Raw genomic sequence first — 22814 nt, forward strand, 5'->3', positions numbered from 1 at the left:
TATTTGAGCTTTTGTTACTAGAAAGCGCAGAGACAAACTAGAATTTGAAAGTTGCCAGCCTGCATATTCAGATTACGTTTTCATATAATGGAGTTATATTTGAAAATAACCTGGTCTTGACCCTCTTGTCTTCATTTATGTTTTCCTGATCCTGATTATTTAATTCTCATACAGCTGTTTTACTGTAGGTACTTTTATGGATGTTTTTCTAAATTCTTTGAAGAACTAAGTGGATAAAACCTAACTGATGTCAGGAGAGACAGATCCTTATTATGACTCTGCAAATGCCTGTGTGATTTGCAGCATGGAGTCTCTCTGAACCTCAGTTTCCTCATCTGTAGAATGGGGGTAGTAAGAACCCTACCAGCTCTTCCATGGTGCAGGAATAAGGATCTATGGCTCCAGGTTTTTGCAAAAGGACTTTTGTAAACTATGAAAAACTTAAAAGTAGGAACATTTATTATTTTTGAGACAATGCCCTGTTTTATTCATTTTTGTAATTACACCCCTCCCCAAACTGTGTTCAGGACTCAGGACAGGGACAGGCACGTACTAAGCACCAAGAAAATGGCCACTAAATCTCACCTCCAAGCCCTCAACAGTGCCTGCTTCTTTATTTAGCAGAGAGCTTGACGGCCCGGCATGTGATGCTCCTTCACCCACCAGACATGAAACCACTGAATAGAGTGGAAGCAAAAAAGTGAAGATGGAGTTTACTAACCGTACCCAATGGGCAAGTGAGTCTGCCAAACGCTATTACATGAAGGGTAGACAGCCAAGCCCCGTATCATAGAATTCAACAGCAATTTGTCCTGAAGCATTTTGATTTGGACTAAAACAAGGAGAGGATGAGACTATGAACAAAAGACATAAAGAAGAGTTAAGCAGGAATGTAAAAAGAAAGCAGCAGCAGAAAGACCCAGAAAATGATCCCAGGGAGCAAAAGGTCTCAGAAAAAAATAACAAGCAGGTACACAAGGCAGTAAGGTCAAAATCAGATTACTTAATAAAAGCCAGCATTTCTTTCAACTGAAAACAATGCACACTGCTGACAGGCGCTCCTTTTTCCAGAATGCCACAGCACTCCAGAGCAACAGTCCATACCTCACAGAGCCCCCTCACCCCTGCATCCCAGAGGTCACTGGTCCTGTACAAAATTGGGAGGCTTGATGGAATGGACGTTGCAGAACTTAGCAGTCACTTGGAATCGAAAACCCAGGAAGACAAACCCACACAGTTGGATGCAAAGGTTGAATTAGGCCAGGGCCCACCTGTTCAATAATGAAATAATTGCTCAGGGCAGGTTTTTCTGTAATCTTTTCCAATGTGACATCTATTCTTGTGCTCTGCCTCTAGCAATGCTTCTTCAACATTTGCAAATAAGCTCAGGCCCTCCTAAAGACCCGATGCAGAAGCCAGACAGTCACTTCCCTAATGCCACGAAAATAGATTCAATTTTACATACATCAGGGTGATTGCAGAAGCAATTTCTACATCTCCAGCGTAAGCATTACTTACGTTTTTTTCCCCTCAAATCACACCCCAGTGATTCCATAGAGCATTTTAAAAGGTACCTGATGCATTCCAGGGCATTCAAAAGAACCCCAGAGCATGTCTGTGGCTCTAGCCTGAGGACACCAGATGCACAGACAGAATCCTAAAATATTTACTGATTCAAACAAATGCAAAATTTCTTAATAGAGTATAACGTCAATTGAATTTTTTCCATCTTTTCAAAAGCAATATCATTAAAATGAATGTACATACAATATACATATACACATGTCTGGGTACGCGTGTTATGTCTGTGTGCATGTATATGTGTGTATGTAAATGTAAAACACACATATATCAATCTTGGAATGACGGTGTCTGGACTTTAAAACAACTGATTAGATTTTACTGGATATGCTGCTTCTTCCTCTCTGGCTGGCCAATCTACCTCAGTCTTGGGCGCTTTTATCTTAAGAGTCTAAGTTTTAGCCCACGGGGAAAATGGAGGTGATGTTTCCCCTTGAAATCCAAGAAATTGGTGTTACCCAGGTTTTCATTTGAAGTCAGAAAGCTGAAGATCAAATACCTACAATTTTGGGATCATGATGTTTGTCATGTGTCTTTGACCATATCTCTTTGGCATTCAGAGTCCTCCCAGGACATTTTTACAAACACAGAAATGGAAAAAAAGGTGCACAAGAGCCTGGCCTGGACAGGAGAGGTTTGGGTGAATAGGTACCACTTGGCCAGCAGTGCCATCAGCTAGACTTGCTAATGAACTTCCCTGCCTCAGGACAAAAGCAGGAGAGTCAGTGACAAGTTAACACGGCCAAAGGCTTGGGGTGGGGCGGTGCTCAGGATGCGCCTTTAAGGACAAACCAAGCCCAGTTCCTTGCTATCCTCTTTTCCACCTCTCCTTCCCTCTGTCAGCATCCTCTTTTCCTGGACCCAAGGGAATGTGAGAATCCCAGAAATTCACCCGGGTGGAGAATGGATTAAGAACTGACTTTGTGTTTAGGCAGACTGCAAACTTGCTCTGCTCTCTGAGGAAAACAGAAGTTAAATATTGACTCATGAAGTAATCAGTATGTGCTGTTAGGCTTCATCTTTAAAAGCCATTTCTCAACCTTAAGAAGTATTCAAACTTAGCATCACCAAGAGTGGGCAAAGTGATAGCACGCGTCTATTGAAATGATGCAAAGGGAAGTACATACACAATGTGACCTGTGAAGCATTTTTGCCAAAATATTTAACCTGAGTGTGATCATGATGGAAAAAATCAGACGAATCTGGACTGTGGAACATTCTGTGGACAACTGGCCTAGACTTTTAAAAGATGTCGGCATCCCGAAAGGAAAATGAAAGGTGGGAGGACTGTTGTAGATAGAAAGGTGATGGGAGACTTGGTGGCCAAATATAAAGTGAGCATCTTGACTGGATACTGGATCAAAAGATAGTAACAATTAGAGAGAACATTTTAGGGCCATGGGGGAAATTCAGCTATGGACTCTGGTCTATCAGAGATTGAAACAAGGTTATGTTTCTTGGGTAAAATAATTTCATTGTGTTTATGCTGAGGAGCTGTCCTAGTCCTCAGGAAACACATGCTGAATTCTCTGGAGGGGGAGTGTCATGATGCCTAAAACTTACTTCTAAATGGTTCATAAAATTATATTTATATATATATACACACACACACACACACATATATATATATATAAAATGTATGTATACATATAGTGTGTGTGTGTATATGAGAGAGAGAGAGAGAGCAAATATTGCAAAATGCGAACAACTGGTGAATCTAGGTAAAGACTACATGCGTATTCATTTTACCATTTTTTTCAGTCTTTATAGGTTTAAAACAAAATCTCTCTTTCCCAAGGTAGCAAGTCAATATTTGAAAATAGCTGCTGTTGCCTCTTTCAAAGTTCAGCCTTCTTAACAGGGTGCCCGTAAGGACCCCCTGCGTGGCTTTTACAAATCCACATCCTGAGTCCCCGTCCCACTCCCCGTGCCCCAGGAGATTTGGATTCAGCAGGTAAGGTGTGGGGCTCAGGTATGCGGATTTTGAAAACTGCCTCAGGTAGGTGCTGTGGTACACTTGAGGTTAGGAATCATGGGTCTGAGGTACCCTTGGATCCTGGACCCATCAGGAAGCAGCTATGTAACTGTGGGAAGGTCAGCCAAACACTGAGCTCTGCATACATCATCTATAAAATGGGAACAATCATACTAAGCATCTCACAAGGCTGTGGTACAGACGAAGGTGGTCTGTAAATACTTGTTTCCTTTCTTTCTTCATCCTCATAGATCCCCGTCATCCCAAACTGACCTTATCTGAGTGATTTTTACAAAGTATGATTTCTTCCCTTTGCCACTGGCACAGTGTAGGGGGAACATTTGTCTCTGCTCATATTCCTTTAGATTTCCTGCTTTCCCCACTTTGGAGCAGAGGCTGGGGAATCTAGCATTTCTACGCAATTCAGAAAAAGAACTGCTTTTCAGAAAGTTAAGAGCAAAAGTCAGCACTCTTGAGTCTGATCCCCAAGATCAGACTAAACTAAACTAGCTTTAGCTTACTAGTCTTGATGTTCTCCTCGATGGGGTGAACCCTGAAATTGTAGCCACTACAATTAGCTTGGGATCCTGTATTAACTCTGCATGAGGACACCGTCGCTCTTGACTAAATGCCACTTGGACCACTAGCTGTGTCTTGAAACTGACCAAGGCTTGGAAGGCATGCCTTCCAGTTCTGGATACGTTACTCATCAGCCATGGGACTCTGGAGAAGTCTGAGCCTCAATTTCATAAGCTGAGAAATGGAGAGAGTGATGACGCGTAACTCATCTACTTTATGTGCAGCACCGTTTTGATAACTGTAAGACACTCAGTTCAGCTTGGCATATTTTTCTCCTTAAGGGCACAACCATGTCTTCCTTCTTCTTCTTCTTTTTTTTTTTTCCACTATTATTAGTTTTAACCTGCCTCTGTGTACACAAGCAGCAGTTAAGATGGCTTGCCCTCATTTCCATCTGCTTTGAGGTTCTGAAATTCTCTTTTTCGGATGGGTGGCCCCATGTCTTTGCCAGGGAGCACCTTCATCCTGGACCACCCCAGGGACGCATCCAGACTCCATGTCCTATAGCACCTGACACTGTGAGGGGTCAACAGCAGAGGTACCAGGGTCAAGCGGGTACGGACGTCCCCTTCCCCTTAGTTGGCTCAACTTACTGAATCCGTTAACGTCCTGTGAGCTAGAGAAGCCTTCGTCGTTGCGGCCGGTGCTGAGCTTGGTGGTGGGTTTGTCGGCCGAGGCCACGGGCCCCATCTCCCTCTGCGCTCCACTCTGTGTCTCCTTCTGCTTCTTGGCCAGCTTCCTTTGGGACATGTGCAAGGGGAATAAAATCACAGTCAGATGGTGACAGTTGCATCCAAGCACCGGAAGATCAGACTGTTCTTTTTCCCCATCCATCATCCTCAACCCCCAAACCTGGTCCATTTTCCAGAAACAGAGTCAAGGCAGGTCTTCCAAGGTCAAGGTGGAATAAACCTAAGTCTTCCTGAAACTGCTAAAGGCCTCCATTTGCTCAGAAATATGACATTTATCCTGCCTCATCCTCAGCAATGGGTGTGTTCTTTACTTGAGCTTAAAATGGGAAATAATGAGATTTGCACAATGCTTTCCTTACTCTCCCTTGAAAGGGAAGAAGAGGCAGGGGGACCTTTCTGTTCCCATGGCTCTGAATGAGATTCACAATGGAGTCTGGCCTTTCTCAGGGATTGAGCTCATGAAATAGCCCACCACACAAAGGTAGAGTGAAGTAGGGGCTGGTGTGGGCAGTGGGTAAGGGTGAAGGTGAGTTAGTCTTATATCTCAAAAGGATAAACGTTAAAGCAGAACTTGATGCAGTTATTCCCATAATGACCCTCAGAACCAGATGGGCATTTGGAATGATGATGATGACGATGATGATGACGACGACAAAGTATAGCAGTGATGCTCAAACTCGTGTAAATTAGAATCACTCTGAGAGCTGAAAAAGCACACAGATCCTAGATTCATACAAGTAGGACAGGCACTAGACCTCTGGCCACCAAGTTCCCCAGGTGATTCTGACACCAACCACTGGAGGTTGAAACCATCAGCTTTGGCATCAGGCAGACCTGGGTCCATATCCTACCTCCATAGCCTGTGGCTGCATGATACACGGCAAGCTCCTTAACCTCAGTAAGTTCTGAACTTAACAGGCCAACCTCATAGGGATTAAGTGAGGATTAAGTGAGATAATGTGTTCGGAGCACAGCGCCTGGCACACAGTGAATGTTGAACACGTGGCAGCTGCTACTCTTGTTTCTGTGTCATCACCACCGGTCCAACTGCATTCCGCTGCTGGAATCCTCTCTCCAACAGTCCCGCTGTGGAATCCCATCCCCCCTGGATTACAGCAAGTGATGGAGGCTCTGGCAGCTCACTGGGAGGCTGAGGGTTGAAAAGTTCTTTGTATGGATCTGAAATCTACTCCCTTTAAACGTCAACTACTGGGTCTCAGATTTATTGCCAGAGATATAAAAATATGACTAACCCCACTTGCATACGACAGTTTTTCAAATATTTCTAAATAAACAACCTGGTCCCTCTGAGTTTACCCAACATTTATGTATCTAAATATAGTAATTTTGTTCCCATCATGTGCAAGGCTACGGGCTGCACATTAAATATCTGGAGGGTATATTCTCCCAGGTCCCTTGCTCCATTTTTTCACAGGACTTGGCTTCCAATCCAATCTTGGTCTCTCCTATTTCAACACGGAAAGGACGTGTTTCCGTGATGTCCCAGAGAGGTCAAATTCAGCACCACCTAGGAAATATCCAAAGGTGAGCCCATCTGACAATGAAACAGGCAGTTTCAAGAGGTAATGATCCCCCTGTCAGAAGACAGTAAACCTAGACTCAGAAGTATTCTAGAGGCTTTCATCTAGGATCACTTCTAGTTTGATGGTATTTTCCTTCACATGGAGTTAATCTAGCTGTAGACCGCACAGAAGAATGGCAGGTGGCACACTCAAGTGAGGAGAGAAAATGTATAAAAGGACTACTGACCAAGTGAGAAGGGTGTAAGGGGAACCCGAGGTATAATACAGTGACAGGAGAGCTGTTCATCACCTGTGGGTCCAGGCGGACAAGCAGAGGAGGCAGCAACCAGAACCCAAAAGGCGTTGTGAAGAGTAGGACACCTGTATAGAAGCAGTGAACTTCTCCCAAGGGATCCAGCCAGTCCTGGATGGCCCCCACAGAGAGGGAACCAGAGGCACAGACTCCCTGACTACATCCTCCCTCCCCCACCTGACCTCCTAGAGTGGCTCACATTAGCTGAACCCAACTGGAAGCCAAAGGCATGGCACCCATTTAGATCCTGCTCTGTAAGCAGACAGCAGAGTAGAGAAGCGTGGAGAGTGAATCTGGATCCAGGAAGAGAAGAGCTTTTGTCTGTTTGAAGACAAATGCAGCCTAAAATGCAATTCCTCTTCTTTTTTGTTTTTCTTTCTTTCTTTCTTTCTTTTTTAATTTGCCTGGGGAAAGAAGGGCGCTCAGGAATAGAAGTGCATCTTTTGGTTACAATGCTGTGGCCACAGGCATGCTGCTCCACTAGTGAAACTATTCCAGGCAGACAGAAAAACAAGAAATGAAGCATTCGGTCACTTGGGCCTTTTCTCACCATTGGCAGGCAATCGGCCAGCAGGCAGGGGGAACGCAAATGAAAGAAAAACGACTAATTCTGCTACTGATGACATTTCAAAGTTTTATTCTTCATTTATTATCAAAAAGGAGTGTGTTTCAAAATGTATAGGTGGAGCTTCCCTGGTGGTGCAGTGGTTAAGAAACTGCATGCCAATGCAGGGGACACGGGTTCGCGCCCTGGTCCGCGTGGATCCCACGTGCCACGGAACAACTAAGCCCGCGCGCCACAACTACTGGGCCTGCGCTCTAGAGCCCGTGCTCCGCAACAAGAGAAGCCACCGCAATGAGAAGCCCGCGCACCACAACGAAGAGCAGCCCCTGCTCGCCACAACTAGAGAAAGCCCGTGCACAGCAACGAAGACCCAACACAGCCAAAAATAAATAAATAAATTTATTTTAAAAAAATGTATATGTGACCTTCTTAATCATAAATCTGAAAAGATATACAGCAGACCCTCTGCCTCCATCTGAGTTCTGCTCACACCGCCCCAGCAGGAAATAAAAGGAAATCCGATAAGAAAATTAACTTTCAAACTATAAATGAGCATGTACTGGAGGCTTTGATATTTCCTTAGGGCAGAACTCCCAACCAATCTCATTCTATTCAGGGTAAGATAATATGGAAAGAGTTGTCTTAGGCACAAATCACTGGTTTCCAAAGGAATAAAAAAAAAAAGGTCTTGCTGCATCTATGAAAAACGGCATTTTACAGAAATGTTTGGGTAGCTCTGAACCCCTGGATAAAAAAAAAAAATTAATGAAGCCTCTCTAAAACATAGATATTTAAAAACTGGACAACGGAGTGGTAAAAATCTCAGGTTTTTACATCCTTACTTTTTCACCCATGGTTGACACTATGTTTTCATGGTGATGATGATGCTATATAAAATTTAAAAATATGTAGACAGGTGTTTCAGCTACAAAATGGAAATGGAAGGGATGTAGAAGGAAATAAAACACAAAACCATACTTTTGGGATCTTATTCAAAATTTAATCACTAAAAACCCTCTTAGTAATTTAGGAAAAATCGTATTTATTCCTATAGTCATAGAGTTTAGTTGATCCCCTTCCCTCTTTTTCCTGAAGAGAGGGGGACATCCCAAACTTGGGAGTGGGGCATACAAGACCTATGGCTCCAGGCTTCAACTCAGCCTTATTTTCCACACGTGTCTCCTTTTAGGAAACACCAACTACCTCATCTTCCTGTCCTAACCATTCCTCAGTACTCCCTACTCCGCAGTGTGCCCCCATTCTTCTCCCCGGGCCACCTCCTCTTCATCCTTCGAGGCTCAGTGGCATTCAAATGTCACATCTTGGGCTTCCCTGGTGGCGCAGTGGTTGAGAGTCCGCCTGCCGATGCAGGGGACGCGGGTTCGTGCCCCGGTCCAGGAAGATCCCACATGCCGCGGAGCAGCTGGGCCCGTGAGCCGTGGCCGCTGAGTCTGCGCGTCCGGAGCCTGTGCTCCGCAACGGGAGAGGCCACAGCAGTGAGAGGCCCACGTACCGCAAAAAAATAAATAAATAAATAAAAAATGTCACATCTTGCTCCCTAAACAGATGTGTGGTTTTCTCTTACGGGCTGACTCTCCCATTGAACACAAATTTGCTTAGCACCTACACGTGCCAGTCTCTGCTGGATGTAAGAAGTTCATAGCGTCAAACACTGGACATGATCTTGACCTTCATAGAACACAGACACTAGAGGCAAAGACAGGCACTAAACAGGTAAATACACGAATCGATACAAAATCACAAAGGTGATTTTCCTTCTTTTCCAAGAAGGAAAAATACATATAGCTAGGGGAGAGCAGCAAATCGCTGGTCTGAACCCTGTCAGGAGATCAAGGAGGGCCTCGCTGCCATGTCAGCCAAGCACTTGACTAATCCAATTGCGGTGATTCAACCCTCCTACCCAGGAAGGCAAGAACCTCTTGGGTGAACCTCTTTCGACTTCCTGTACCTACTCCAATTTCTTGCTGAGTGTCTGGCACACAGCCAGAGCTCAATAAATTTGTTGTGCAAATTTATGTTTAAAAGTCTACAATCTGAAGTGTAGAAAAGACTGTCATTCTACTCTGAGTACAAATTATAACCACTTAAAAAAAAGATATATGCAAGGAAAGAGGAAGAAAAAGCTGCATGAAACTAGTTTGTGGCCTGAAATACTTCCAGTTAATGAATTATTTTTGTCTAAGAACTTAGCATTTCCTTCCTGGGGTGTCTGAAGAATTGATGGAATGTTCATATAAGTCAGAGACTTTTTTTTTCCTCAGAGCCCACAGAATAGCCATAGCTATAGAATGTTTTTTAAAAAAAACTCATATAAGATAGTCACATGATATATGGGATGGTCGCATAACTCATGCTGTCCTCACAACCCTCGAGACTCAAGCACTTGTGACTTCCCGAACTTGGAATTTTTTCCCGCAGTTGTCCTGAGATTCCCGCCAATTGGGCCACACAATTTCACCAGCAGGGGGTACCAAGAGCTGTTAAAAAGAGAGCATTGTACAAGCCTATCTATTCCTCTGCTGGGTCACCTCTAGAGCTGAAGAATGTTTTAAGACATAGCAATCCGAAGTTCCCTGCTTCTGACTGGTTGGGACAATGTGATGTGGTGGGTGGTATTCTTCCTTCTAACAGATCACTCGGAGGGTCCCCCGACTTTTGCTGGTGAGCTGAGCGAGGGTAGGTGGCCAGGGATGTGCCCACGATGGACCATGACTTCTGTGGTTCATCCTGAGCACCACTCTTGATAAGGGAGGGTGGCAGGTGGAATGGCTCCACGGAGAGGACTGTAAGGGCTGTGAAAGGTTCTGGAATCATGCTATGAGAGGAGAAGGAAGAGTGTCTGAAACAGGGATGTTTCTCATGGAGAGGGAACATTCTGGAATGCCCTCTTCACACACGTGACATCTGGCTCTGTGTGGTCCCAGGGGTCAGAATTAGAACCACCACATTGGCTTGACACAAGGAAGAAATTTCTAGCAAAGTGGAACTGCTTGGGTCTCTTGTGCAAGTGCCTAGTGCCGAACTGCCCTTCCCACGTTTTCTTCTTTGGCAACCTTCTCTTCACCTTTAAGGGGCCAACTCAAAGGCCCCCTACTCTTAGAAGTCTTTGTCTCCTCCCTAAAGTTAGTAGTTTATTTCTCTTTGCACATTAATTGGTTGGAAAAATATTTAATGAGCACCTACTTTGTAGGTGGTTAGACAGAAGTGGCTGTTAGACAGCAGGAGACCATGATGTGAAAAGCCAGACATGACCCCTGCTCTGTTTAGGCTTTTGGAAGTAATGAGCCCTCCATTATTGGAGGAGTTCACAGAGAGACTCAGAAACTACCTAGGAAAGAGGTGGTAGGGATTCCAGCATCTGGACCCTGCAAAACCCTTGAATATGTGGGTGGAGAACAGAAGACCCGGACAATTGAGGGAGAGTGTTGGTTCCATAGGCTCTTCCCTGGATGTGAAGAGCCATATGCCCACTTTCCAGGGGAGACACTGACCAGGCACTCTTTCCTTTCTCCATAGGGTTTTCACTGACCCATCCTCCACTGGCATCTCTGGACAGACTTTCCTGGGAAAACACAAAGGGTGGAATCCTGGAGCCAGAGAGATATCTCAGTCCACACTAGGTAGACAAAGAAAACACAGCTGAAACTCTACTCCTATTAAAAGCCGGCATTGTGCTCTTTGAAGCCCGGACAGACACTTCTATGCTGACATGATTGAATCTCTAATTAAATTTATACATCAGAAACTGGAAGGGAACTGCACCATTCTCTTATTTTGTAAAAGAAACTGAGGCCAGACAGAGGAGGAGCTTAGACAAGTCATGCAGCATTTCAGTGGAAGCCACAGGACCCTAACCTTGCTTTCTGCCTGCCAGCTCAGGACACCTGTTCCAACTTTTCTCTACCTCTCCTTCTGGGATAAAACCAGAAGTGCAAGTTCAGTCCATGGTAACAATTCTAGCCCCTTATGAATGCAGCAAAACCTCATTAATCCAAACTCCACTAACTCAGAATAACTGTAGTTGAGGCAGAGGCTGGGCTCCCGCACAGCAGAGTTGATAGTGTAAACGAGAATACGGAAAAGTGCAGGATTAAAAGGAGAACACACCACTTTCTCTTCTTTCAGGAGGCAGGATGGCACAGCAGTTAACATCAACTTTGGTGCCAGACAGCCTGGCATCAAAACCTGGCTCTATCTCAGACTAGCTGTGTGAGTTCTTGCAAGTTACACATGCCTTTGCATGTCAGTTTCCTCCTGTCTATAGAATTGCAGGTAGCAGCAGTGCTTCCAGGGAAAGGGAAGTGTTTGTGAAGATTAAATGGTGTGTAGTTACCAAAGCATTTCCCCAGTGCGTGGTACACAGTAAGCACTCAGTAAATGCTCTCTGGTTATCTTTTTTTTTTTCTTGCGGTACGCGGGTCTCTCACTGTTGTGGCCTCTCCCGTTGCAGAGCACAGGCTCTGGATGCGCAGGCTCAGCGGCCATGGCTCACGGGCCCAGCCGCTCTGCGGCATGTGGGATCCTCCCGGACCGGGGCACGAACCCGTGTCCCCTGCATCGGCAGGCGGACTCTCAACCACTGCGCCACCAGGGAAGCCCAGAACTGATGCTTTTTAAATGACTGTTACCGGTTGAACTGTGTTCCCCTAAAAGATATACTGAAGTCCTAACCTCTGGTACCTGTGCATGTGACCTTATTTGGAAATAGGGTCTTTTTTTTTTTAAATAATCTCAAAAATTTTATTGCCTCTTTACAGAATTAGATATTTTACTTTAGAAATATTTTACTAATATGACAGGAAAAAAGTCATTACCATTCATTTTGTTCACTCATATCCATTCTCAGCAACCTCAAGTTAAAAAGGAGATACAATTTTAGAAAAATACAAAAAATCATGAAGTGTTTCCTTAATAAGATAGCAGTTTCTAAAACTTCTCCCAAAATCCTACTAAAATATTTATAATACGGAGAAAAAAGGGAAAACCCACAACTGTTCTCAAGTTTTCTAGAAGCAAAATTGGTGGCCAGTGCAGGCTTGGAAAGAGGGTCTTTACAGATGCAATCCAGTTAAGGTGGCCCTAATCCAGTATGACTGGTGGTCTTACAAGGAGGGGAATTTGGACAGAGACGCACGGGGAGAGGGCTGTGTAAGGACAGAGGAGGAGAGTGGAGTGAGGCAGCTGCAAGCCAAGGAATGCTGAGGATTTTAAAGCCATCACCAGCAACTACGGAGAGGCAAGAAGGATTCTACTCAGAGCCTCAAAGGGAGCCTGACCCCCACTGACACCTTGATTTCAGACTTCCAGCCTCCAGAACTGTGACAGAATACATTTAGTTGTTTTAAACTATCACCTTGTTATAGCAGTCCTATGAAATGAATACATTGATCATGAAACAATAAATCCTAAATTTACTGTATTTATTTAATAAACATGCATATAGCACTTAATCCTTTCCAGGCACTATTTAAGGCTATCACAAACACAGTGTATTAACTTCTTGAATTCTCTTAATAACTCTAGGAGATTGATAGTATTACTAACCCCATTTTGTAGATGAAAGAATGAGGCAGAGTTGAAGTAAGTCACTGAAAGCCACACATGCTTTAAGAGATAGAGCTGGGGGCTTCCCTGGTGGTGCAGTGGTTAAGAATCCACCTGCCAATGCAGGGGACACGGGTTCAAGCCCTGGTCCGGGAAGATCCCACATGCCGCAGAGCAACTAAGCCCGTGCGCCACAGCTACTGAGCCTGCACTCTAGAGCCTGCGAGCCACAACTACTGTAGCCGGCACGCCTAGAGCCTGTGCTCCACAACAAGAGAAGCCACTGCGATGAGAAGCCCGCGCACTGCAACGAAGAGTAGCCCCCTGCTCGCTGCAACTAGAGAAAGCCTGCACGCAGCAACGAAGACCCAGCACAGCCAAAAATAAATAAATTAATTAATTTTAAAAAAAGAGAGAGCTGGGATTCAAACTCAGGCAGTCAGGCCTCTGAATGTTCTTTAAGATTCCCTGTTATGTCACGCTAAGTCAAGGACCCACACATGTATACCCGTGTCCCAAAGCTTTCTCAGCTGGCTCCTTGCCTCTCCAGGCAAACACACAGTGACACGTATAAGCACATACATGCAGGCAGAAAGCTGACATTTGTATCCACTCACATCCTTTAGGCATTACACATCCTGTCTGCTCATTACCTCTGTTGGGTACCAATCCTGGAAGATAACTGGTGGGTCCTTCCTCTCCTACCCCCATCACCCTACCTTGGGGCTTCTCCATGCTTCCACCAGAATGGCAAAGTTACAGAAGCAGTAGTAGCACATCTCATCACAATTCAAAAGGTCAAGGGACCTTGGCCACCACCTCTGACACCTCCATCTCTCTGCTGTCTTGCGCTCCATGTGTGTGCCTCTACCTGCCTCTGCTTCTCTCGCGGCCTGTGGCTGCCTTTCTGTTTTCCTTGCCTGGGTGGGCTCTCTTTCCACTAAGGACAGAGTCAGACCCAGTCTGACGATCTTCTGGAGCGGGGCAGGGGAATCTGCATAGCAGAGGACCTAAGACAGAGGCAAGGCCCTCCTGCTGCTGGGTACATGGCCACACTACCCCTTAGATCCTCAAGAAGAGCCTAGTGGGAACTGCATCGGCTCTGGAACAAGACTGCCTGAGTCCAAATCCTGGCTCCACAGTTTACTGGCTATGTAGCCTTGGACAATTACTTAGCCTCTTTGTAACTCAGTTTCCTCATCTGTTAAATAGGCATAATTATTGTGAATTCTCACAACAACCATTTGCAGTAGATGCTGACTTATAAATATTAAAGTATTTACAATAGGATCTGTCATCTCCCAAACGAGCTCCATATAAGTGTTGGTTAAATACTAGGCAATGGGAAGGAAATAAATGCTTCAAAGGAACATGAGGACAGAATCTATGGCACAGACAGTGGGAACTTCCCTGAATGCTTTCAGACCACTGGGCTCTGAAACCCTGGGCTAGACAAAATGCCCTCTGCTCTTAGCGTTGTGGAAATATCACGGACCTTGGCCCCAGGCTAACCTGGTTCTAACCAGCTGCGTGATCATGACTGTGGCTCTGTCTCTACGAGACTCATGCGTAGAAAAGTATTTGATAAGCCCTATTTCACAGAGTTACTAGGATGATTAGAAATAATGTGTTAATTCCCTAGCATGGTCTTTGGCCTATAACAGACACTCAGCAAATGCTATTTCTTTTTCTCCCCCTTCTTCATACTGGCCATCTGCATTCCTTCTTCCTTGCTTTTTTTCTTTTTTTCTTTTTTTGCGGTACGCGGGCCTCTCACTGTTGTGGCCTCTCCCGTTGCGGAGCACGGGCTCCAGACGCGCAGGCTCAGCGGCCATGGCTCACGGGCCCAGCCGCTCCGCGGCATGTGGGATCTTCCTGTACCGGGGCATGAACCCACGTCCCCTGCATTGGCAGGCGGACTCTCAACCACTGTGCCACCAGGGAACCCCCATGCTTTATTTTAATTTTAACTTGGTGTCTGATCTGCTCCCTGAGATGAACACTCCAGAGAACCAAGGTAACTACTGAATACTTTTTCTTTCTCTGCCCCTTTTGATCCATCCATACCTTGTGCTTATTCGACCATAAACCAAGCCAGATACTCGGACAGATACTTTTCTCCCAGTCACTCTTTGACCCTCAGTTTCAGGCCATTACAAGTTATAGAATCTTGGATTCTCTGGGCTGGAAAGTCATTCTCCCACCCCAGCTGGGAGACCCCTTGCAACATCCCCAGCAGGTGGATGTCCCCCTCTCCACCCCCGTGACTGTCCAACTCCAGAGACAAGGGCTCATCACCTCTTCAGGCAGCCCCTTCTAGGTCCCTATATGAGGATTAGTCTCTGAGCTGAGGCTGAGCTGAACTCTGCCTCTTATTTCTTATGCCCTCTTGGACACCGGTCGATGGTCTGCCTGCTTTTCACATCTAGCCTGTGCATGGATGAACTGATGGCTATCACCTTCCAAACTTTATCCCAAGCAACCTCTTCCAAGCAATCTCTCCTGATCACCGAGGCTCTGTGTTCCTTCCCCAGCTCAGCCAACCTCCTTCTGCATTTCACACCCCTGTACCCGCACCTCTTCTCAGATCTCAACCCAGGGCTCCCAGGGGTGCTCTCTCTTTTACCCCCAGCCCACCCCAGACCTTTACTCCCCATCCAGAAATCACTCCTGCTTGCCAGATGGTCAGCCTCCATGGTTATCTCCCCTGCTAGACTGTAACTGCAGGGGCAAGGTCCATGCCAGCCTTGTTCACCTTGTGCAGATAGGGCCTTACACAGATAGGGCCTTGCACAGATAGGGCCTTGCACACATAGGGCCTCGCACACATAGGGCCTCACACACATAGGGCCTTGCACAGATAGGGCCTTGCACAGATAGGGCCTTGCACACATAGGGCCTTACACAGATAGGGCCTCGCACACATAGGGCCTCACACACATAGGGCCTCGCACAGATAGGGCCTTGCACACATAGGGCCTTGCACAGATAGGGCCTTGCACACATAGGGCCTTGCACAGATAGGGCCTCGCACACATAGGGCCTCACACACATAGGGCCTTGCACAGATAGGGCCTTGCACACATAGGGCCTTGCACAGATAGGGCCTTGCACACATAGGGCCTTACATAGATAGGGCCTTGCACAGATAGGGCCTTGCACACATAGGGCCTTGCACAGATAGGGCCTCACACACATAGGGCCTTGCACAGTTTTGGGCACAAGCAGGTACTCAGTACACACTTGTTGAATTAATGTATTAACAGATAATCACAAATCCTTCAAGTTCCATCTCAAACACCACTTGTTCCAGGAGGCATTTTCTGACCTCTCCCTTATGGGACATACCTCACTTCTGTTTTATATCCTAGTCGTTGGCCTGCTCACTCTCCTCGCCCCTCATTATAACAATTTGCATAATGCGTATTAGTTCATATATTTCCTCTAGCACCTAGTTCAGCACTTGGCACCATGTTGTAAAAGCTTTAAAACTGTTAACTGATGAAATGAATGAATGGATGGCACTTTTAATTCATTTATTGCTCCATTCCATATTTGAGCACCCTCATGACTTAGGCTTGACACTTTTTTTTTTGTTACGCAGGCCTCTCACTGCTGCGGCCTCTCCCGTTGCGGAGCACAGGCTCCGGACGCGCAGGCTCAGCGGCCATGGCTCACGCTCCACGGCATGTGGGATCTTCCCGGACCGGGGCACGAACCCGTGTCCCCTGCATCGGCAGGCGGACTCTCAACCACTGCGCCACCAGGGAAGCTCCAGGCTTGACACTTTTAATCTACTTCTGCACAAAGTGTTGGACTTGAACGGGTTCTACTTGCTATTCTACAAGTTGGCCTTTTGCTGCAGATGGTGCACGGCAGTGATTCTCAAACCTGAGGGCACATCAGAAGCACCTAGGAAGCATGTTAAAACAGGGATTGTTGGGCTCCACTCTCAGACTTTCTGAGAGTACAAGATAAGGCCTGAAAACCTGCATTTCCAACCCCCTGGGAGATGCTGGGACTATCCTTGGAGAACTACTGGTCTGTGGGATGTCATCTCCTGCCCCATTGGGGAACACACGCCATTTATCTCCTGTCTTTTCACCATTGGTCATGTGAAACCTTATTCCCATCACCCACCCCATCCCATTTCTCCTAAAACTGCCAGTAAGCATAATATACCCTTTAGTCGAGGATTCCCATTTTCCTGGGACTTTATCCTAATAAAATAATAGTAAAAAAGGAGAATACATATATTATGCAGATAATACTGGAAAACCCAGCTTCGCATATGCCAGGCGTTCTCGACGGTGGCACTACTGACATTTTGGGCAGGATAATTCTTTGCTGTGCAGGCTGTGCACTGCAGGATGTTCAGCTGCACCCTTGGCCTCCACCTAACAGGTTCCAGGGGCTCCTCCCACTCCCAGCTGTGACAATCAAAAATGTGTTCAGGGCTTCCCTGGTGGTGCAGTGGTTGAGAGTCCGCCTGCCGATGCAGGGGACGTGGGTTCATGCCCTGGTCCAGGAAGATCCCACATTCTGCGGAGCGGCTGGGCCCGTGAGCCATGGCCTCTAAGCCTGCACGTCCGGAGCCTGTGCTCCTCAATGGGAGAGACCACAACAGTGAGAGGCCCGCGTACCGCAAAAAAAAAAAAAATGTCTCCAGACACTGTCCAGTGTCCCAGGGGCAGGGGGTGGGCAGAACTGCCCTGTGCCTGATTGAGAACCACTGCTATATACGTAGGACCGTAATAGTTTACCAGTTAGTAAATACTACCATGTATTAGGTACTTTCAAAGATTACCTTCTGTAATCCTCACAGCAACACTATAAAGTGGTGATTATTTCTTTTCTTTTATAAATGAGGAATCCGAGGCCCCGAGGGTTAAGCCTAAACTTGTGAAACGGGTAAAGGGACAAGGTGGGATTTGAGGCCCCCATTCCTCAGCCTGCAGAGCCCTGCGTGCTCCCACAGCCTGCTCTGTTTCTTCTCTTGGACAGCAAACGATCAGTTACAGCCTCATGACTGTCTAACTGTGGGGGCCCGGTTCAGTAAATTATGGTGTGTCCCCTGGATGGAATATTATACAGCTATTAAAATGATGGACTGTCATTTAAAATGATTACTATATAACAACATAGAAAAGTGCTAACTGGATCACATTAAGTTAAAAAAAAAAACCTGGAAATTAAAACTGTGTCTACATTGTGATTATCACTAGGAGAAAGTATATCTAAGCTGATGTGTTAGATTGAAGGTATTAAGGATAATTTTCCTTTCTTCTTTGATATTCATTATTGTTATCGGAATGTCTTTACGATCATTATTTTTAAGTAGCAGCAGGGTAATGAAATTCAAGATGTCAGCTTTGTCATAGTTCCATCTTCCACCTGAATTAGTGGAATTCAGGCTACGCTAAATCCTGGAGTAAGGCAGGGGTCTGGCACACCCTTACCCTCCCAACCGCCCACAGCACTGTTGCATGAATGTTTCTGAACTACAACATCTCTCCTTGAACTGTACAGTCTCCTCCGAGCTCAGCCAGCTGCAAGCATAGAAGAAAATGGCTCTGAAGGTAGCGGTGTGGAACCCTCGGGGAGCCAGGGCTGTTAGGAACACACAGTTTTTGAATAGCAGATGTGTCCGTCCGTCAGACGGTACTGAGCAGTGCGCTGGTCTCATGCATTATGCATCGAGAGTGGCCTGGAACGCTGGCCTGGCCGTGTGGGAGAAGTCTTGCGTAAGGAACATCTGAGGAATTGATTGGAATGTCAAAATGTCATCAAGGATAAATGAATGGATGTGTTACTCTGGCTGTAAGAGGCAGTGCCGGCAAGACGACGGCCAGCCAGCGGGCTGCCCAAGACAGACGGCGTTTGCGATGGAGATTCATGGTCTTTACGCAATGTGAGGTGCTGTGCGGGGAGAAGATCAGACAGAAATGCTCCAGCACTTAAGCACTGTAAAATCACAAGCATGAGATGAATTAATTAGTGAACACTAGGAAGGCGCCTGGTTTGTCTGTCCTCCTGGGGAAAGCCAGGATGGATGGCACTGGGCTGGAGATGATGGGTCTCAACACCAGCCTAAAGAAAGCAACTGAATTTACTGTGCAGTCATAAACCGCAGATGATGGAAAGGTATGTCTGGTCTGCGTTTGTTTTTTTCACGGGTACCGTTTCTGTCTCCTGCCCCAAGCTCTTTGTGTCTGTGCGTCAAGTGTCTTAGGTGACTCTGGGGAGACCCAGAATGGCTACCACTTGCTTCTAATGCCACCATGGGCGAAGGTGGGGGGTGATGACGGTTATCGTAATCCCTCAACCCAGGGGAAAACTCTCGCGAAGCCTGACTTCCCCTGTGGCAACCGATACAGGGGGTGCTCCATCCTCCGGTGATGGGAGGCTCACTATGTCACATTCAACCTGTTCTACTGTTGGACAGGCATCGTTAGAAAGTTCTTCTTCATGCTTCTCCAGCATCTTCCTCCTTGTAAACTTAACAACTAAAACAACGAGAATAGCTAATGCTCCCTGAGCATTTGCCAGGTGCCAGGCACTGTGTGCCCTGGCACAGTCGGGCTACCGCCTTATCTTGTAGCATCCTCATATTGCAGTGTAGGAAACAGGAGACCAGAGAAGGAGAGAAACATGCTCAGGACTACATAGCTAGTATATGGCAGAGCCAGACCCAAACCCAGGTCTGCTTATAACTAAGTCTTAACATCTTAACGATCACACAAATGTAAGTCCCATAACCTCCTCTTAACAGAGTCTGGCTTTTAGAGCAATACAGAACATGAGAAGGCAAGAACTAATACTTTGAACATGTGTTGGGTACTTTGCTAAGTACCTGGCCTGGGTTAGCCTACTCCATCTTTCATGCAACAGCCTTGTGTTTGTGAAGTAAGTTACTATTTCTCCACCCGAGACCTCTCTTTTCTTGTCTTTTCTGGTTTGTTTCTATGTCCATTTATTTTTTATATACAAAAGTCAGTCGCATTCCTATATATTAACAACGAGCAATTCGAATACGAAATAAAAAGAACACTACCATTTACAATAGCACACACACAGAAGAAACATTCAGGTATAAATCCACCAAAATATGCATGGGACCTGCATGCCAAAAACTACAAGAGGGTGATGAAAGAAACCAAAGCAGACCCACACAAATGAAGAGACATACCATGTTCCTGGGCCAGATGGCTCAATATTGTTAAGATGACAGATCTCACCAAACTGATTTACAGATTCAATGCAAGCCCAATCAAAACCCAGTAGGCTTTCTTGCAGACATCCACAAGCTGATTCTAAAATACTACTGCACATTTATTTTTAAAGAAAGAAGGGGGAAAAAAAGCCTTCAAACCTTCACTGTTCAGAAAATGAAACCCGACACCTGTTGTCATATTAAATATCATAATCGTTGGGTACATTTTTAAATAAAATTATTTCTCTATGTCTGGCATAGCTGAATTTGAATAAAATCCTCTCCATGGCACAACCCTATTTATAAGACATTTTAAACAAAAACGTGTTAAGAGACAAAAGGTTGCTCTGTAAAATTAAAAGTGAGACTCAAGAGGCCTGTTTAAAAAAAAAGTCACAAAAACAGCCCTAACCCCATCCTCTCTTTAATCTTGGTCCTTATTTCTCCAGTGCAGAATATAAAAGTCATGCAATTGTAAAAAGATGAACGATCCTGTTCCTGTTTGACTCTTGTCCCTTTTACACAGTGAGTGTATTAAAAGGAATGAAGTGGTTGGTACAGGTTTCCCCCCCCCGCCCCCCGCCCACTCCCATTACAATTTGGAGCAATGGTTATACACCTTCAGGTAGGGACCGACTCTGGATCTTATTCATCTTTTATCTCACCAGGTCTGAGAGGGTGTAATTCTTATCAGTTTTGCTGCCTTATAAAGTAACCTTCAGAATTCTCGTCACAGCCACCTCCCAAGACATGATGAGAACACAGCACCAGTAATTGGCAACTCTCTGTTCCATGGATTTCTTTCTTTAGGTAGCCTGTGCCCTGGTCAGTTTGGTGAGCCTTCATGTCCTTACACTTAAAATGACATTTCCTCACTGGAGTGATGCAAACATTTCATGAGATATCTACGTGAAAGTACTTTGTAAACTGCAGAAACATGAGTGGACATAATAGAAAACAAAATGCAATAATAATAATAACTACAATGTTCCGAGCATCTACAATGTACCAGACACAGAACCAGATGTTGTACATGCAATGTATTATCTTACGTAATCCTGGTAAATCCCCACAGCAACCCTCCAAATTTGGTATTATTGTCCCGCTTTTATAAGATGCAGAAACAGAGGCTCAGAGAAGTTAGGTTAGAAAGTAGTAGGGTCCAGGATTCCAATCCAAGTGCAGTTCATGCTCTTTCACTACAGTGCTGGCCTAGGTTTTAAGTATTATTTTCCTCACCATTCAGAGCTAATGCAAAGTGCTGTTTAAAACCCTTAAGGAGTGGGAGATGAGATTACAGAAGTATGATTTATTGAGCAAACTGCCCCCAGCCTAGATGGCTGGAAGACACCTGCAGAGCAATCTAGAGGATGTATACACTTTGAATCAGCCATGGATCTCCTGGAAAATCCTTAGATCCCACATTTTCATGGTAGTTTTGCTGTGTAAAGCAAAGATAAGACAAAAGAGTGTACGAAATCCCGCATCATATCTGAGGTTAGATTTTTCACCAGAAGTTTTCTCTCTCATCAGTAGATGTCCAAATAATAAATGACAGCGAAGCAAGAGAAAAGTAAAATAAAGTATAGGCAGTCTTAGCTTTTCTCCATTTCTAGAAAAGTGCAGTGTCATTAAGCTGTTTTCCAAAACAAAACAAGCCTTCTTTAATCCTGAGGTTTCAACTTGGTTTATAACCTTAATAAAACCATATTTTCACTCTTTACAAAAATTAAATCCTCCCATCTACTCAGTGCTCTGTGGTGACCTAAATGAGAAGGAAATCCAAAAAAGAGGGGATATATGTATACATATAGCTGATTCACTTTGCTGTACAGTATGAACTAACACAATATTGTAAAGCAACTATACTCCAATAAAAAAAAATTAAACCCTCCCAGTAAAAACAGGGTATTGGCCACACTAACCTTTCAATTTTTCCCCTTAAAAAACATGGGTGGCTGTAATATGCCCAATAATTCCCACTTAGAATGTTCTGCATAGTGGTTCAAAGGCACTGCAAGGAAAAATTGTTCCAGAAATGAACTTACTTACAAAACAGAAATAGACTCACAGACATAGAAAACAAACTTATAGTTACCAAAGGGGAGGGGATGGTATAAATTAGGAGTTTGGGACTAAAATATATACACTACTATATATGAAATAAGTAACCAACTAGGACCTACTGTATAGCACATGGAACTCTACTCAATATCTTGTAATAAGCTACAATGGAAGAGAATGTAAAAAAAGAATATATATATTTATGTATATGTATAACTGAATCACTTTTCTATACACCTGAAACTAACAGAACATTGTAAATCAACTGTATTTCAATAAAAATTTAAACAAAAAATTGCCCCAGAAAGAAGCTCATCCAATGTTCCTTAATTCTGATAAAAAGATTTCATAAGAAGTATTGAGCTTCTTGAGGTTTCATTCATGAAGAGAAGGCTAATGAACAAATATTTCTCAGGAGACTGATTGTGGCTGAGGGGTCTCTACTCTACCATACACCAGTATGAGGAGTAATTGGTATGAGAAATTAAATGCTGTTTTTAAGTGTGCCTGGGGCATTTTCGCCATTTATTAAATGGCTTCTACAAACTTATGAAGAGCATAAGGACTGTCTACCTTGATATCTATAGGGAGGAAGCGGTACCATCAAACAGCGTGTTATCTTCTACAGACTCTGCCCTCCGCACTCAGGTGCCAACATTTTAACCAGAGGTGTGTCTATTTGATGATCCCGCGGGGTCAAACTCTCATCTGAGGTTCTGGGTTAGGTGGCCAGACCAAGCCCTC

The 22814-nt window shown here is 45.0% G+C and overlaps 1 protein-coding gene across 13 annotated transcripts in view; it reads right to left on the reverse strand.

Moving 5' to 3' along the window:
• PTPRT (protein tyrosine phosphatase receptor type T) overlaps positions 1-22814 on the reverse strand; it is a 1092462-nt gene that overhangs the window by 123064 nt on the left and 946584 nt on the right. For all 13 annotated transcript variants that reach the window (XM_067708176.1, XM_067708171.1, XM_067708175.1 and 10 more), the window contains one exon: positions 4729-4874. In XM_067708176.1, coding sequence (XP_067564277.1) covers positions 4729-4874 — 146 coding nt within the window. The remainder of the gene's footprint in view (positions 1-4728; positions 4875-22814) is intronic.

Source organism: Pseudorca crassidens, chromosome 15, assembly GCF_039906515.1.
Source record: "Pseudorca crassidens isolate mPseCra1 chromosome 15, mPseCra1.hap1, whole genome shotgun sequence".
Lineage (NCBI taxonomy): Eukaryota > Metazoa > Chordata > Mammalia > Artiodactyla > Delphinidae > Pseudorca > Pseudorca crassidens.